Here is an 18,339-nt window from a genome sequence, read left to right on the forward strand (position 1 = left end):
ACCTGTGCGTTTTTCTTATGTAAATGTTTTTCTTAAGCTATGTTAATGAACTATGAATTTACCCTAGAGTCTGTCTTTCTTCAAGTCCTGCATAAGACTCAGAACCAATAAGGGCTCAACAAACCAGTATGTTTTACTCATACAATTATTCTCCTAATCTATGTTAATGACACTATATATTTGCTTGGAAACCTGCCTTTCTTCAAGATTCATATCAATCATTTTCTGGCACGGGATGATTCACCTTGGCGTAGTCAATAAAGCAGAAGTAGATGTTTTTCTGGAACTCTCTTGCTTTTTCGATGATCCAACGGATGTTGGCAATTGGATCTCTGGTTCCTCTCCCTTTTCTAAATCCAGCTTGAAGTTCATGGTTCACATACTGTTGAAGCCTGGCTTGGAGAATTTTAAACATTACTTTGCTAGCATGTGAGATGAGTGCAACTGTGCGGTAGCTTAAACATTCTTTGGCATTGCCCTTCTTTGGAATTGGGATGAAACTGACCTTTTCCAGTTCTGTGAGTACTGCTGAGTTTTCCAAATTTCCTGGCATATTGAGTACAGCACTTTCACAGCATCATGTTTTAGGATTTGAAATAGTTTAACTGGAATTTCATCACCTCCACTAGCTTTGTTCATAGTGATGCTTCCTAAGGCCCACTTGACTTCGCATTCCAGGATGTCTGGCTCTAGGTGAGTGATCACACCATCGTGGTTATCTGAGTCATGAAGATGTTTTTGGATAGTTCTTCTGTGTATTGTTGCCACCTCTTCTTAATATCTTCTGCTTCTGTTAGGTCCATACCATTTCTGTCCTTTATTGTGCCCATCTTTGCATGAAATGTTCCCTTGGTATCTCTAATTTTCTTGAAGAGATCTCTAGTCTTTCCCATTCTATTGTTTTCCTCTATTTCTTTGTACTGATCACTGAGGAAAGCTTTCTTATCTTTCCTTGATATTCTTTGGAATTCTGTGTTCAAATGGGTATATCTTTCCTTTTCTCTTTTGCCTTTCGCTTCTCTTCTTCTCTCAGCTATTTGTAAGGCCTCCTCAGACAACCATGTTGCCTTTTACGTTTCTTTTTCTTGGGGATGGTCTTGATCACTGCCTCCTCTACAATGTCATGAACCTCCATCCATAGTTCTTCAGGCACTCTATCAGATCTAATCCCTTGAATCTATTTGTCACTTTCACTGTATAATTGTAAGGGATTTGATTTAGGTCATACCTGAATGGTCTAGTGGTTTTCCCTACTCTTTTCAATTTAAATCTGAATTTGGCAATAAGGAGTTCATGATCTCAGCCACAGTCAGCTCCCAGTATTGTTTTTGCTGACTGTATAGAGCTTCTCCATCTTTGGCTGCAAAGAATATACTCAATCTGATTTCAGTGTCGATCATCTGGTGATGTCCATGTGTAGAGTCTTCTCTTGTGTTGTTGGAAGAAGGTGTTTGCTATGACCAGTGTGTTCTCTTGGCAAAACTGTTACCTTTGACCTGCTTTGTTTTGTACTCCAAGGCCAAATTTGCCTGTTACTCCAGGTGTTTCTTGACTTCCTATCTTTGCATTCCAGTCCCCTGTAATGAAAAGGACATCTTTTTCGGGTGTTAGTTCTAAAAGGTCTTATAGGTCTTCATAGAACTGTTCAACTTCAGCTTCTTCAGCGTTACTGGTTGGGGCATAGACTTGGATTACTGTGATATTGAATGGTTTGCCTTGGAAACGAACAGAGATCATTCTGTCATTTTTGAGACTGCATCCAAGTACTGCATTTTGGACTCTTTTGTTGACTATGATGGCTACTCCATTTCTTCCAAGGGATTCTTGCTCACAGTAGTAGATATAACGGTCATCTGAGTTAAATTCTCCCATTCCAGTCCATTTTAGTTCACCAGTTCCTAAAATGTCGATGTCCACTCTGCCATCTCCTGTTTGATCACTTCCAATTTGCCTTGATTCATGGACCTAAGATTCCAGGTTCCTATGCAATATTGCTGTTTATAGCATCAGACTTTACTTCCATCACCAGTCACAACTAGGTATTGTTTTTGCTTTGGCTCTGTCTCTTCATTCTTTCTGGAGTTATTTCTCCACTGATCTCCAGTAGCATACTGGGCATGTACCGACCTGAGGAGTTCATCTTTCAGTGTATCAGAAAAACATCTAAGTGCAAGTAAGTAAGTGTTAGTCGCTCAGTCGTGCCCGACTCTTTGCGACCCCATGGACTGCAGCCCACCAGGCTCCTCTGTACATGAGATTTTCCAGGCAAGGATACTGAAGTGTGTTGCCATTTCCTTCTCCAGGGGATCTTCTCAACCCAGGGATCGAACCATGGGGTCTCCTGCACTGAAGGCAGATTCTTTACCAACTGAGCTATACTTTATTGACTACTACAATCACAACAAACTGTGGAAAATTCTTGAAGATATGGGAACACCAGACCACCTGACCTGCCTCCTGAGAAATCTGTATGCAGGTCAAGAAGCAACAGTTAGAACTGGACATGGAACAGACTGATTCCAAACTAGGAAAGGAGTACATCAAGGCTGTATATTGTCACCCTACTTATTTAACTTATATGCAGAATACATCATGTAAAATGCCGGGCTAGATGAAGCACAAGCTGGGATCAAGATTTCTCAGATATGCAGATGGCCCCACCCTTATGGCAGAAAGTGAAGAAGAACTAAAGAGCCTCTTGATGAAAGTTAAAGAGGAGAGTGAAAATGCTGGCTTAAAACTCAACATTCAGAAAACTAAGAGCATGGCATCTGGTCTCATCACTTCATGGCAGATAGATGGGGAAACAATGGAAACAGTGACAGACTTTATTTTTCTAGGCTCCAAAATCACTGCAGATGGTGACTGCAGCCATGAAATTAAAAGACACTTGCTCCTTGGAAGAAAAGTTATGACCAACCTAGGCAGCATATTAAAAAGCAGAGACATTACTTTGCCAACAAAGGTCCATCTAGTCAAAGATATGGTTTTTCAATAGTCATGTATGGATGTGAAAGTTGGAGTATAAAGTAAGCTGAGTAAGCATCAAAAGAATTGATGCTTTTGAACTGTGGTGTTGGAGAAAACTCTTGATAGTTCCTTGGACTACAAGGAGATCAAACCAATCAATCCCAAAGGAAATCAGTCCTGAATATTCATTGGAAGGACTGATGCTGAAGCTGAAACTCCAATACTTTGATCACCTGATGTGAAGAACTGACTCACTGGAAAAGACCCTGACGCTGGGCAAGATTGAAGGCAGGAGAAGGGGACAACAGAGGAAGAGATGGTTGGATGGCATCACCGACTCGATGGACATGAGTGTGAGTAAGCTCTGGGAGTTGGTGATGGACAGGGAAGCCTGGCGTGCTGCAGTCCATGGGGTCACAAAGAGTTGGACACGACTGAGGGACTGAAGTGAACTGCCTCACCTTGTGCCAATGTTATCTCAAAATGCATGTTGTGGGTGAGGGACCTGGAGCCACTCTGAGTTTTGAGACATTTCCTTTCTCTAATTAGCAGCCTGCTGATATAACATACTGCTAAAGGCTAGCAGGTGGGGAACTCTTTCTGCCCTCTTCTAATGTCTATGTCAGAAGCTTTGTCTTATCTCTTTTATACTTTAATAAAACTTTATCACACAAAAGTTCTGAGTGATCAAGCCTCGTCACTGGCCCCAGACTGAATTCCTCTCCTCCAGAGGCCAAGAATCCTGGTGTCTTTCATGGCTCAGCAACAACTTTTCACTATTGTATGGCACATGGAACTATATTCAATATCTTGTAATAAACTATAACGGAAAAAGTTATGAAAAAGAATATATATATATATGTATAACTGAGCTGCTTTGCTATACACCAAAAACTAACACAACACTGTAAATCAACTATACTTCAATTGAAAAAAAAATCTACACAATAACTCATAAACTTGAAACCCAAGGAATAACGCACTAAATAATGAATTCTCAATGTGTCTGGTCTGAAAAGAATTCTGATCATCACGGAATACTTAGCAGATACTGCATATGGACAACGACAGGAACATTTGGGTGTTTATGCATGTTAGTGTATGTGTCCTCTACACGGTACATTTCATATCCACCCATACTCACCATCTTTGGTTAATCAAGTAGATGCAGACAGGGTAAGACGGAATCTCTATGAGGCCGGACAGGGCTAAGTTGGCATAAATGTTTCCACCTAGATCACCTGCACTCAGAGTGAGGCCATAATACACCAAGCTGCACACGAACCTGCAATTGGGGGTGAAACACAAGAAAGACAATGGGAAAGTCCATAAGCATTTGTCAGAAAAGATTAAAACACTGGTTCAAATAATGCCCTCTGTCTCAAAGAGGAAGTTTGACTCCCTCATTAGGCTTTCTATCCTAATATAATTTCTATACTAGGACAAAATAAAAAAAAAATAAAATAAAGGGGCCTTGGAAATGTTGTGAGCTACGTCTAGATGCTCTATAAAGCAAACGAGTGGCCAGGCCCTGACAGAGAAGATGTCATTAGTGCCCTCATTACACACTTCTGCATTTATTAGGAGACAATGACTCTATTTTAAATTTATTTAATTCAACTATTTATAAACACTTGCCCTAAGCAGTCACTGTGATATTATGAAAATGACTCTACAAAAGAACTCCTAGGGACAGGCCAACAGGGGATGGTGTTGAGAACACATGCTAAGTGCCTGAGTCACCAGTGGGTGGCCTGCTGGCCAGAGTGACAGGGACTCTAACACCTGGCCATAGTCTCAACCCCTCCTGGCATTCAGCAGGTGCATATGCTGCAGACAGCCACAACAGGTAAGAGAAGACGAGGCCATGGCAGAGGCAGGCTCCTCTAGGACTATCAAAGCCCGGCACTGATTTCTGCGCAGCTTTGCCGAAACATCGAGGCAGCACCCCTTGCGTGGCAGATATTGTGCCAGGCATGGAGCCTATGTCTTACAGCCCAGAAACTACGCTGGAGAAAAGGCCATCCTGAAACTCCAAACTGGGGAGTAACAGGAACTTCTTCCAGAGTGAAGGGAATACAGCACTCTCTGTTTATCCACAGGGGATACATTCTAAGACTCCTGGTGGATGCCTGAAACCATCGATAGGATCAAATCCTTTATGTACTATTTTTTGCCCTAGACAGCCATCCCTATAATAAGGTTTAACTTCTATATTAGGCCTCGTAATAGAACATATGAATTGCTGGCATCACTACTCTTATGCTTTGGGGTCATTACTAAGTAAAATAAGGGTGATGTGAACACAAGCCCTGGGATACGGATAGTCGATCTGATAAGTAAGACAATGTAAGTGACTAATAAGCAGGATATGCTGGACAAGGAGATGATTCATGTCTTAGGTGGGATGGAGTGGGAGGGAACGAGATTTCATCATACACTTAGAATGTCATGCAATCTAAAAACTTATGAGTTGTTACTTTCTGGAATTTTTCATTTAATATTTTCAGACTTCAGCTGACCTCAGGTAATTGAAAACCACAGAGAGCAAAACCTTTTGTGCCTAGGAAACTGCATTATTAAAAATAAAACGAACTAGAACAGAACATAAATAAACCCTGAAACTAGGCTTTGTTAAACATGAATGCATTTTGTAAACCAAAAATTTCTATACAACAGTAAAACACTTGGGTTTTGGAAATTCATTAGTTTTTATGTTTATACAGTTCATTTTGACAAGTGTTAATTACAAGGAAACTCCCAGTTGCATCTCTTTTCCTTAGAAAAAGTCCAATAAGCTACAACTATGAAGAGATCAACAGGAAAGGGAAAGCGTTCTTTCCATCTCTGCCAAAAAAGCAGAGTGGGCCAAGCGCCCCAGGTTATTATTACGAATGGGCCACAGGAACCAGGGAGAGGGAAGGCAGGAAGAGCGGTCCCTGGAATGGGCCACAGGAACCAGGGAGAGGGAAGGCAGGGAGAGCGGTCCCTGGAGACGGCCTGCTTAGTGACTCATCCCTCTCTGGCAAATGAGCTCCGGCAGCAGCTACTTCCCATTACCTCGTCCTAGGTAGAGCTGTCATTCATAAACTATGGATGACGAGCAGAGTCACAGCTGGGGCATCACGGGTAAGGATGCAAGGCAACAGGGAATTGTCTGGTTTCCCTGCCTGCTAGTACTTTGCTGTGAGCAGCAAGCTGAGCAAACTGAAATATTTTCCTAATTTTTTTTTTCTTCACTCCCCACAGCCTGTGGGATCTCAGTTCCCCAACCAGGGATTGAACCTGTGTCCCCTGCATCGGAAGCACAGGGTTTTAACCACTGGACTGCCAGGGGAATCCCCTTCCTAAAGTATTTTTTAAATCCTTTCCATCTGCAGTAGAGACGAGACCCTCCTCTTACTTAGTGCTATTCCTAATGTATTGTATGTGTTGGTATGTATTTATTCTGCATTTAAAACAGAAGTCCTAGTGAAGAATTCCAGACATAGAAATACACATACATATTTAATTCAGGCTGTGAAGGTAGTAAGAAGGGCACAAACAAACAAAGCCAGTTCGAGACACTAGAGGAGCTTAGCTGGTGGTAAGAGAAAATAGGGAGAACATGCAAGGAAGGTCTCGGGCCCCGAGATGGGGACCCTGCCTACAAATTTCCTTGATGGCAGAGTTGGTCATTTGGATGCATAATTACAGCTATTAAAATCATTTCAATCCTGTTTATGGGACCCAAACAAAAATTTTAAATGCTTGCATAATATTTAACAGTATACTTAGGGCATCATGGAATTATTATCCCACACTACTGTGGGAAACAGCAAAGGAACAGATGTTAAACACAGAGGTATAATTTCACTCCCCAGTTAAGGCTTTCTTCAGTGACAGATCCACAGAAAAGATTTTAGAATTTTATAGCATCTTCAAAAAGAACGGCTCTATGTAGAATGACACTGTCTCTGTTATCGTGTGTTTTAACATTCTGAGCCCTGGGGGCAGAAGTTTATTTGAGAAGAGCTCATTTGGCTGTGTAAGACACAAAATAAACAGGAATATTCTCCCTGATTCTGGGTCTAGTTTGTCTATTTTTTTTTTTATCCCCTGAAGTCTAGAACCCAAAAGTTAATATTCCTGGGAAAAAACCTTAAAAACTGTAAGTAAGTAACCCCTAAGAAAGCAGATGCTTCCTTCAAGGCAGAGGGTTTGATTGACTGTCTACATGACATGCAAATGCAGTTTTATGGAGCCTTAAAGTACCTGAACATACTTTGTAAGTATTTCCTTTACAATTGATAGAACCTCAAATTAGTAGCTCCCATGGAAGGACATAGAAATCGGCATACTGAGTGAAGTGAGTCAGACAGAGAAAGATAAATATCATGTGATGTTGCTTATATGTGGAATCAAAAAAAAAGGGGTACAAATAAACTTATCTACAGAACAGAGAGTTACAGATGTAGAAAACAAACTTATGGTTATCAGGGGTAAGGGGGAGAGACAAACTGAGAGACTGGGATTGGCAGATACACAGTGTGTGTGTGTAGGTGGGGGGCTGCTGTGTGTGCTTGAACTCATTTGCTAAGGCATGTCTGACTCTTTGTGACCCTGTGTACTGCAGCCCTCCAGGCTCCTCTGTCCACAGGATTTTCCAGGCAAGAACACTGGAGTGGGTTGCCATGCCCTCCTTCAGGGGATCTTCCCAACCCAGGGATCGAACTTACGTCTCCTGCATTGGCAGGCAGGTTCTATACCACTACCACCACCTGGAAGCCCCCATACATACCCTACTACATAGAAAATAGATAACTAACAGTCCTGCCCTGTGCTACTGTATAGCACAGGGAACTCTGCTCAAAACCCTACAATGGCCTATATGGGAAAAGAATCTTAAAAAAATGGATATACGTATATGCACGACTGATTCACTTTGCTGCACACCTGAGGCTAACACAACAGTGTAGATCAACTGTATGCCAATAAATATTTTAAATTAATTAATCAATTGATTATTTTAAAAACAGGTTCCCTTACTCCTGAATCCCCATGCCTCCAAGCTTGTGTCCTTCATTCAACATTTCTTATGTATCCATGATATTCCAGCAGCAAGCTGGCTCAGTGAGCTGGTGTGACCTGACCCCTAACCATATAGGTGGTAGCCAGGGTTTGATTGGGTGGGAAAAGAGAATCATGCTATAGAAAACTATCTTTGCAGCTTCTTCTTCTCAATCTACTGTTCTTTTTAGCTTTATATATATATGATTAACTTCATATAAAATGACTTCCCATGTGAAAAATGCAAGTTTCTATGTAGCCTTCTTGCCAAATACATGCAAACCACAGCACATCCATCCTTTAGGCCAGTAAATATGATGTTCGTGTCCAATCCTGGACCAAATTACACTTATGGCACTTTAATGGAATGGATAATATTAAAACACATGGGTACTCTACAAATTCTACATATGGATTATCCATTTTTCCCTTTTCCACAATTTTATTCTTTCAATGGAACCATTTGAACCATTCAGTGCAATCTACATTAATGCTAAGAACATTCTGACGGCAGGTCAGAATTAGCCAAACTAGAAAATCAGGTTTGGAGAGTACTAACCCATTCATTCACTGACTGGCACCGGGGCTTTGAGGCTTTTTTGAGGCTGTCATGTGGCACTCCTAGGACACTCCTAGGATCTCACTGATAGGAGGGATAACAGCTCACTTGTTGAGTCAGTGAGTGGGAATGTTCAATTAGAATGTGCTACCTGCCTGAGGCCAAAACCAAGGGGAGGTACTTCAAAGTTCTCCTTAGAAACTCTTCTGTCCCTGGTCTGTCTGCTGCTTTCCTTTTTTTTAAGGAGGAGGGTTGGGGGATTTAGATCCAGCTAGTCAAGGCTATGGTTTTTCCAGTAGTCATGTATAGATGTGAGAGTTGGACTGTGAAGAAAGCTGAGGACTGAGAATTGATCCTTTTGAACTGTGGTGTTGGAGAAGACTCTTGAGAGTCCCTTGGACTGCAAGGAGATCCAACCAGTCCATCCTAAAGGAGATCAGTCCTGGGTGTTCATTGGAAGGATTGATGTTGAAGCTGAAACTCCAATACTTTGGCCACCTGATGCAAAGAGCTGACTCATTTGAAAAGACCCCGATGCTGGGAAAGATTGAGGGCAGGAGGAGAAGGGGATGACAGAGGATGAGATGGTTGGATGGCATCACCGACTCGATGGACATGAGTTTGGGTGAACTCCGGGAGTTGGGGATGGACAGGGAAGCCTGGTGTGCTGTCGCAAAGAGTCAGACACGACTGAGCGACTGAACTGAACTGAACTGGGGGATTTAAAATTTACATTAGATACTTCATAAGCAAAGACGTGTTTCTGACATCTATAAGTTCTTTAAACCTCCTGGCAGACACCATTATTTCCTCCTTGAAAGGGAGGATGCTGAGAAAGCTCAGGTGAGTACAATGCCTAAGGGAGGCAGGGAGGGTTGTTTTTTCTGAAAACAATCTCATGCTGAACGCACGAGTGAAATTTTCTGTAACCCTGAAGAAAGAAGAGACTATCAGTAACCTGGGTTGCGGACCACAGCAGAGCCCTTAGAGAGAATTACCAGATGAACATCAGGGTCAGCGTGTGCCCCAGGAGCACCCGGCGACGGAAGAGGTCCAGGACGCTGCCGGCCTCCTCGCAGCTCCCGCCTGCTGGGCGCGCCAGCGAGAAGCTGCACCTGAGCTGCCGGTTCCTCTTGGCGATGAGGCGCAGAGTGGCTTCAGCCTCAAGCAGCCGACCCTGGGAGTATAACCAACGAGGGGATTCAGGAATGGATCTGAAAGAGACGTCATCAGAGGCTGTATATTCGTACAGGTACATACGCACCGGAAGGAGACAGATCCCCCACGCAGGACATGGTCCCCAGACCACAAGTGGATTCCATGTTAGGGTTAAAGCTTGACTCTCCCAATGACAAGTGGAAGGGAGAGGGCTACAGAGGGCAGCTGTCAACAGCTGCCAACATTAATAATGGCCTCTTTTATGACTGGAAACCAAAAACATGCTTCCAAAGCTGCAGTGAAAAAAGCAGACTATGCGTTTACTTTTTTTTACTTATTTTTAATTGAAGGAAAATTGCTTTACAGTATTGTGTTGGTTTCTACTAAGCATCAACATGATGCATTTACTTTTCAGCAAATTTTAATATATAAATAGCAATTTATAATTTATAAATCATATAAATAATATATAAACAGTAATACAATACTGAGTAATTCTTCAAAAAACATGCATCAGAGATGAGACTCCAAATCATGGTCAAGTGTTATTAGAATAATATTAATAAACATAATACAGAGTTTTTAAAGTTCTGAAAAAGCCTCACAAAGATTAAAATCTCTATTATACATCAGAAGAGAATTTTTAAAGTGTTTTTAACATAGTGATGCTATTTAAAAGGTAGAGATTATTTGAAGACTACATATAAAAATGAAAAAGAAGTGATCACATTTTAGCAGCTTTAGAGCTTTTAAAGCTTTAATATTTTCCAGTCAGCTGACACACTCACTTTAATATGTCCTGAGGATATTTCCTGATCTCCCAAGTCCTTCAAGAAACAAAGCTTATTTTCTGGTTAACTTTCATTTCCAAAAAATAACAGTTGTTTCTCACTATAGCAACAAAGTATCGAACATTTCTGTTGCCACAGCTCTCTTTCATCAGTTTCAAGACAGGTATTACGCATCTTTTCTCCTCTTCACAGTTCTGCATATTTTTAGGGGACCTTTCAAAACCAACTGGTGGCAGGAACATGGACACCTTGTTTATAAAACACAGCATCAAACCTTTTGATCTAGTTTGATATTATTTGACTAAAATGAAACCTGTATGCATTTACTTTTCTTTGATGTACTTGTTTTTAATTGAAGGATATTTAAAGTGCCTTTTAGAACTCTCCCTGCCTTTCAGTAAGGAGAGTGAAGGGCAGCAAACACCACACAGTTTGTGACTTCATGGAGAGCCAGTTCCTCAATAACCATGTGAGCGCTTTCATTTTGCATGAGCGATGTAATAGGCGCTGAGAGGAGAGACAATGGAAACAAAAAAAGGCAGGCATTTTCCCAGGAGTTCTGCTAGGGAGAGAGACGATTCAGGCACAACATTTGGTTATCAACAAAAGCAGGAACAAAGGCTTCTATAACCTCCTGAAAAAATTCCTTTATTCACCTTTTCACTGCTATCTGATTATTGTTACTAATACACAAGTAAATAATCAAGTAAAATGCCATTTGATTGGAAGTTAGGCCAGCCGATGATTATCATCTGATCAACTGGTCCTATCCACAGGGCCATATATGAGGTACAATGTAAAACTATCTGATCAAGCCTACTACTACTACTACTACTAAGTCGCTTCAGTCGTGTCCGACTCTGTGCGACCCCACAGACAGCAGCCCACCAGGCTCCGCTGTCCCTGGGATTCTCCAGGCAAGAACACTGGAGTGGGTTGCCATTTCCTTCTCCAATGCATGAAAGTGAAAAGTGAAAGTGAAGTCGCTCAGTCGTGTCCGACTCTTCGCGACCCCATGGACGGCAGCCTACCAGGCTCCTCTGTCCATGGGATTTTCCAGGCAAGAGTACTGGAGTGGGGTGCCATTGCCTTCTGGTGATCAAGCCTAAATACAAATAAAAAGAACATAAGACTGGTGGGGTGATATGGAGAGTATACGTGGGATAGAAATATAACTGAAATAACAGAAAATCTATTATAGTAAAAATTAAAACGGAGGAGGACTAGAGGAGTGGAAGAGGACCAACAAGGAGATAGTAACACATTAGCAGTCACTATTATTATATCTTTGACTAATTTATTTCCCCCCTTCCTATTAAGGGTCTCTGTGTTTTCAGAATTGTTTATAAGCAATAAAGTCACTTTTAAAACTTTGTAAATCATGTTTAAAGATGGTATTTGAGAGATACTCAGGTTTTAGAAATTTGACTCTGTGTTAATAAAATTATTTCTACTTGGATTTATCTGGATGATTTAAACATAGGACCTGATATTTCTCCACATTTTGAGAAGCCGATAAGCTTCTCAATAACAAAGCCCCACCCAGTTGCCAATGGACAGTTTTAGGAATATGAGTTCTAATGTGAGCTCATTATTTCCACAAAACAGCAGGGCATGTTTCTAAAAGGAAAAGGAGGCCCTTGAATATGCTGCCCTCTACACAGTGTCCTGATCACTTTTAGAAGCTATATTGCTAATTTAACACTGAGGCCTCTGCTTGAAAATGTCCTGTGAATTTCTTTCAAGGTGCCCTTTTTAAATTAAGGGGGCACTGATTTCTAAAATAAAACTGTTCTAATTCAAGTATTGTAAAAACGAGGAATTTTCGAGCTAAGTAACAAGGTCTCTAGTAAAACAAAAAAGGTATGTCTCTAAAATGACATGACTGTTTCTGATGTTGCTGACGGTTAATGAAGGCTAATTCTAAAGGTTTTTGTGCCAACATCTGTCCAATGGACAGGAGGCATCTGGTCTATGGAAGGGCCCCGGGCTTTGGTGCTGGGAAATGCAGCTGAGCAAAGAGCTGGGGCTGTTCAGAGCTCGTTTTATAGAGGTTAGGCTCCGTGTGAGGCAGAAATAAGGGACCACTGGAAGGGCGCCAAGTAAGTACTGCAGAATTCAGACAAGAAAGTGAATGATTGGTATCTGACCAGGAAAAGCTTGGAGCGGGTGGCTTTTAAGCAAACTGGGAAGGCTACTAATAAATAAGAGAAATAGCGAGAAGGGCACTGAAGGAGCTGGCCATAGCACTGAGTAGGAGGCACCAGGGCAGACCAGCCTAAGGGGTAAACCGGAACAGTGAGCAGCCTAGTATGCTGATGGGAACACAAGATGGGGTAGGGGATAAACTGGAGGCTGACTGCAGCAAACCTTACTTTCCAGGCTTGATGGTATAGAGTGATTTTACGTCCTTTCTTCCGTTTCCCATTTTTCACGACCAGAATTAATCTCTCATCAAGTCAAAGTCCCCACCGACTACTAAGCGGTAACAAACAGAATATACATTCTGAAAACTCAAAGAATGCCTCGGATCAACCAGTGAAGTCACTCTACTATTGAAGGAGGGATGAGAACCAGCCTGGATTAAAAAGTATGCCTGCGTGCTCAATCACTCAGTCGTGCTTGACTCTTTGCGACCCCATGGTCTCTGCGTCTCCTGCATTGACAGGCAGATTCTTTACCAACTGTGCCACCTGGAAAGCTCTACGAAGTAGGCAGTTTATTAAATGTTTAAAAATAAATTCATTTATTTACTAATATGAACAAGAATGCTTATTAATTCAAGGAATACATTTTTTCCCAAAAATTTACAATACACAGCGTAATAATATAAGGCTAGTTTTCCTTTCTAATAAAATTATCTCACTCTAGTTCACATAACTGAATGCATTTCATAAATTTTACCTTTCTAATATAGGTTGGGGGCTTCCCTGGAGGCTCAGTGGTAAAGAATCTGCCTGCTAAGCAGGAGACATGGGTTCGATCCCTGGGTAGGGAAGATTCCCTGGAGAAGGAAATGGCAACCCACTCCAGCATTCTTGCCTGAGAAATCCCATGGACAGAGAAGCCTGCTGGGCTACAGTCCATGAGGTCGCAAAAGAATCAGATATGACTTAGAGACTAAACAACAACATCAATAAATATAGGTTAACTATTTCTATTATATTCGTTTTTGCACTTAACAATTCTCTTGATTTCAAAGAGAGAATGAAAACAGATTTCAGCTCAATCCCCACCAAATCTCAATTAGTAGAACTTATATAAAGAATTACTAAATCGAATTGCTGCCTCAATGAAAATTCTATTACAGGTATCTCACTTTAGAGCACAGAAGAAAGCTGGTGCCGCTGGCTGAAAGTTTTATTTATCCAAAAGATTTTGATGTTTTGGATTAAAGGTCTGATATCTAAAGGGAGAAAACCTTTCATAAGCACAGTCAAACTTCTGGAGAAACAGGCCTAAGTTGGTGGCTCATCTTACAGCCTTAAGAGGAGCATGGTGTGATATCTTGCCTTGACCAGGGCATCATCCTTGTACTGCTTTGAATCCATGCACTCTAAGGATTTCTCCCATATCTGAGCATCTTCCCATGTCCACCTGTAGAGGCCCTGAGATGACAGTCATCTGTGGAATGAGGAGGTATCACTATACATTCAACATGCATAGACTGGTCTATAATATCATACTTCGGTCACACCCCTAGCACAGGATCTGATCCAGCCTGAAGATTTTTAAGCTTAAGGCATTAGGTTAAAAAAGAAACTAGTACCCTCCCTTGAGAATTTGAAGGTTAAAATGCAGAGGTTGAGAGGTTACTTTAAACAAGGGATACCTGCATTCTGAATTAATTAAGCATCTCTCTTCCCAGGAGCTGCCAAGCATTGGAGCGCTTGCGGAATTTAGTTCTTCACCAAAGTCAGTTCAGGCAAACTCCTGAAAGGGAATAACGCTGCTCATTGACCCGCATCCTCTTAAGACATTCCTTCTGCTTATTAAATTAAAAGTCTAAGAGGAAAAACTACTTACAAAGATAAGAGAAAGACCACGGTTCCCTGCAGGTTAACCAGTATGGCTAGGGTCCTCCAGGAACGGATGAAGTATCCCAACAGGGCATATTGGGCGATGCCAACTGCGAAGAAGAGGCCACCAATTGACCCTAATTCAGGAAAAGAGACTTGTTACTGGAGAAAGAACCATCTGCAACCCCATTCCAACCCAGGTCACGGAACCAGTCCTTTCTTTCTGAGACGTCAGCAGAAAGAAAAACCTACACAGATATCATCGAGGATCAGATGATAAAACCGGAAGAGAGGCCAGGAGATCAGTGGGAAAGAAGGAAGGACAGATGAAAAATACAAACCGCATGTGGTCAAGATACATTTTAAGGGCTGCGCAAGTGCTTTCTCATTGATGTTGCACTGACATCTGCCTGAACTTGTGGCTGAGGCCTGGAAATACTGCTTGCTGTGTGGTGGGAGGTTTTTAGGTCACGAGACTATGGCAGTGGTGGGCCTGCATCTCCTTCACAGTGGCTGTCCCTGAAATCCTTGAGTCACAGCCTATTCCCCAGTTCTCATATGGTCCTTCCCCATTTATCACCACTAGACACATGACATTTTACATTTGTTTCTTGTCTTTCTCTTCCAAGTAGAATGTAAGTTCCACAAAGCATGAATTTTTGTCAGCACACTGACAATAAAAACATCAACCACGGGTTGTTAAGATCTTATGATTTTTAAATAAATAACAAATGAGTACAAACCCACCGTGCTGCCCAGTATACTTGCAAACTCTGCGCCTCTGACATGCTTTCTGTAACTGCTACTATTAGTAGTAGAGAGCATCCATCACTATTTATTTATATAACAGCTACTATTGGTTGAGATTTAGACTTTATAAACATTGTCCCATAAAGCCGGTACCACTATTAGCTATCTAGAGACGGAGGAAATAGCTCAGAGAAAGTTAGGTGCTGCGGTCTAAGACAGGGGGCTGTAGGGGCCCCACCAGGAGATGCTGTCCCCTGGTCTGACTGGACAGCCTGCACTCAGTACCGCTCCTGTCCCCTGTCACCCTTCTAGGGAAAGGCCGGCTCCTGTGCGCATCCCACAGCAACACGACTTTGTTACAGGAATTTTCTACAACAATCCTGCAAGACAAACATTTCTCCTATTCTTGTCCACAGATTATCAGCCTACAACAAAACACAATGACTTGTTTGCTGTCTGCCCTAGTGAGGAAAAGGGGATGCAGAAGGGAAGGCTAATGTGACAGTAAGTTCAGCATGAACAGAAAACCAGTCAGGGCATGCGGTCTGCTAAGTAAGGGAATGGGATTTCCATTCCCTGTGATTTCCCTAGAAACTTAGATAATCAATAGCTATTACAGATTCATTACAGGGCACCAAATAGCACCTGGTTTCCAAGAACAAGGCTTTCTGTCACTGCTCAGAACAGTTCCGAGTACTCGGTATCCACTGACAACATGGCAAAAAGACAAAGGACCACAGGATGAGGCCATTTCAGCGGGACCAAGTTCAGACCCCAGTTCTTCTCTACACTGCCATATGACTTTGGGAAAATCCCTAAATATCTGAGTCTCTGTTTTCTCATAAATGAAAAAGAAATAATAATACAAACCTCAAAAAGTAGAGTCATTAGTTTCAAATGAAAGAATGCATGCTGTACAAATGTTAGCTATACAGTCCTACTGTAAAAAGGGCATAGCCCTTTATATCAATTAACGTCCCCAAAAATGCCATCTGGAAGCCTCCTCTGGTGAGTGTCTGTTATAAAACGTTGCCTACTTAGCACTCCTTTCTAACTCCAAGAATCCTTTCCTTTTTTTTGGAAAGATGACCTCCCTATATTTCATCCCTGTGGTTCAAGAGGGAGACATCAATCGTGGTTCCACCATGGTGACCCCAGCTGGGACAATCAGAGTTCCTACCAGTATTTCAGGGTTTTCAAATACTGAACTTGGCAGTGAAACCAATGACCTGCTGGGCCTCATCCCTGACTGAGCAGGGGAAGTTTCTCAGAGACAACGGGAAACAGAAATGAGATGCACCTAACTTCCTGGTTCTAAGCATTGCCAAGGCCTGGCTCTTCTTGGTTTGGGTGTGTTAACCAAAAGATTTCCCTTTGCATCTAAGCTCATCACAGTTGAATCTCTGTCACAGAAAGACCTGGTATCAGCTGGATATGGTATACAGGAGGAAAAGGATTCAAAGGTTCTAGTTTCATGACTTAAATACCATGATGACATGGCTGTAGATAGAAGTCCCAGAAAAGAATGTAGATTTTAGGTGAAAGAAAGCGATACCTTTAACTTGAGGGGTCAACAGACATCTGCACATGATACGCAGCCAGAGGTTGCACACATATGCCCGGAAATGACAACAGGAATAAGGCGAGGAGATAAAGATGTGGTAAGGCTCTAGGCTATTTGAAAAATTTAATTAAAAAAAAAATGAACATTTCAAATCACCACTTCTGCATTTTGTAACTCTGGAATGCCACAGGTGGTTTTGTAGCTGTTTATGTGCCTATCCAGGTGGCACAGTGGTCAAGAATCTGCCTGCCAATGCAAGAGACTCAGGAGACTCGGATTCCATCCCTGTGTCTGGAAGATCTCCTGGAGGAGGAAATGGCAACCTACTCCTGTTTTCTTGCCTGGGAAATCCCATGGACAGAGGAGCCTGGCAGAGTCCATGGCGTCACAAAGAGTCAGACACAACTGAGCACACACACACGCGCCCATGGTCTTTGGTTATTTACATCTATTTTTCAGATTTCTTTTCTGCTTATTTTTAATTAATTTCAAGTCTGCAACCCCTGGTCAGTTTGCACTAGCAAAAGTCAAATTTCAGCAGGTGAGAAGATAATGTACAGTGATGACTTCATTTTTTTAAGCAGCACCAATGATCCATCCAGCTTTCAAGCAGAAGGCCGTGAAGCCCCCTTGGTCCCTTTTTCTCTTGCCTTCTCTGCTGATTCTTTAGCAGGTCACCATGTATGCACTTTCCTCCTCTTTCACTACTCCCACCTGGTACAAAACATCTGCGGATTCCACAGGGGTGACCACACCAGCCTCCTGAATGGCCCCTCAACTTCTACTCTTGCTTCTCTATGATCCAGCCTGCTTACACCTACCAGAGTAATCTTTCTCTATGTAAAATTCTATGGCTCCTCTCTTTAATTCAGTCACTGGCTACTCATTGCATTTTGAGTTAAAAAAAAAAAAATCCCTAATTTGGCCCATTATGCTACATCACTCAGCCCCTCCAGCCTGATCTCAGCCCAGCCTCCTCCTGCCTTTCCACACTGCATCTTTTCAGGTGCTCAGAGAAGCTCATTCCTGCCCTCAGGGGCCTGGTTCTTGCCACTCTATCTGACTGGAATGTTTGCTCAGAAAATCACACCCCCTAGGTCTTTTGCATCATTCACATCTTTGATTAAATACATACATCAAAGTTTCCTCTAACTATCCTATTTAATGTAACTGCCCCTGCACTTACTGCCTACTCTATTATCCTGTTTAATTTTCTTCACTGCACTTAAAGTTTTCAGAAATTACTTCACATTGATTATGCCTTTCCTGACTAAAACATAAGTTCCATAAGAGCAAGGACCTTCCCCCACCCAGACCTGGCATGTTCACTCTTTTATCCCAAGTGTCTGTCTATAAAAGTAGTATCTGGATAGCATTAACATATATACCTACCACGTGTAAAATAGACAGCTAGTGGGAAGCTGCTGTATAGCACAGGGAGCTCTACTTGGTGCTCTGTGAGGACCTAGAGAGCTGGTA

At 42.0% G+C, this 18,339-nt stretch overlaps 1 protein-coding gene across 5 annotated transcripts in view; it reads right to left on the minus strand.

The window, feature by feature from the left end:
- The window catches only part of SLC22A15 (solute carrier family 22 member 15), a 105,470-nt gene that overhangs the window by 25,470 nt on the left and 61,661 nt on the right, over positions 1–18,339 (minus strand). For all 5 annotated transcript variants that reach the window (XR_009735047.1, XM_061410153.1, XM_061410169.1 and 2 more), the window contains exons 5-7: positions 14,554–14,683; positions 9,577–9,792; positions 4,115–4,255 (exon numbers count right to left, since the gene is read on the minus strand). Coding sequence is in view for 4 of the 5 variants with exons in the window: in XM_061410153.1 (XP_061266137.1) it covers positions 4,115–4,255; positions 9,577–9,792; positions 14,554–14,683 (487 nt within the window). In the remaining variant the exon portion in view is untranslated. The remainder of the gene's footprint in view (positions 1–4,114; positions 4,256–9,576; positions 9,793–14,553; positions 14,684–18,339) is intronic.

Source organism: Bos javanicus, chromosome 3 (assembly GCF_032452875.1).
Source record: "Bos javanicus breed banteng chromosome 3, ARS-OSU_banteng_1.0, whole genome shotgun sequence".
NCBI lineage: Eukaryota > Metazoa > Chordata > Mammalia > Artiodactyla > Bovidae > Bos > Bos javanicus.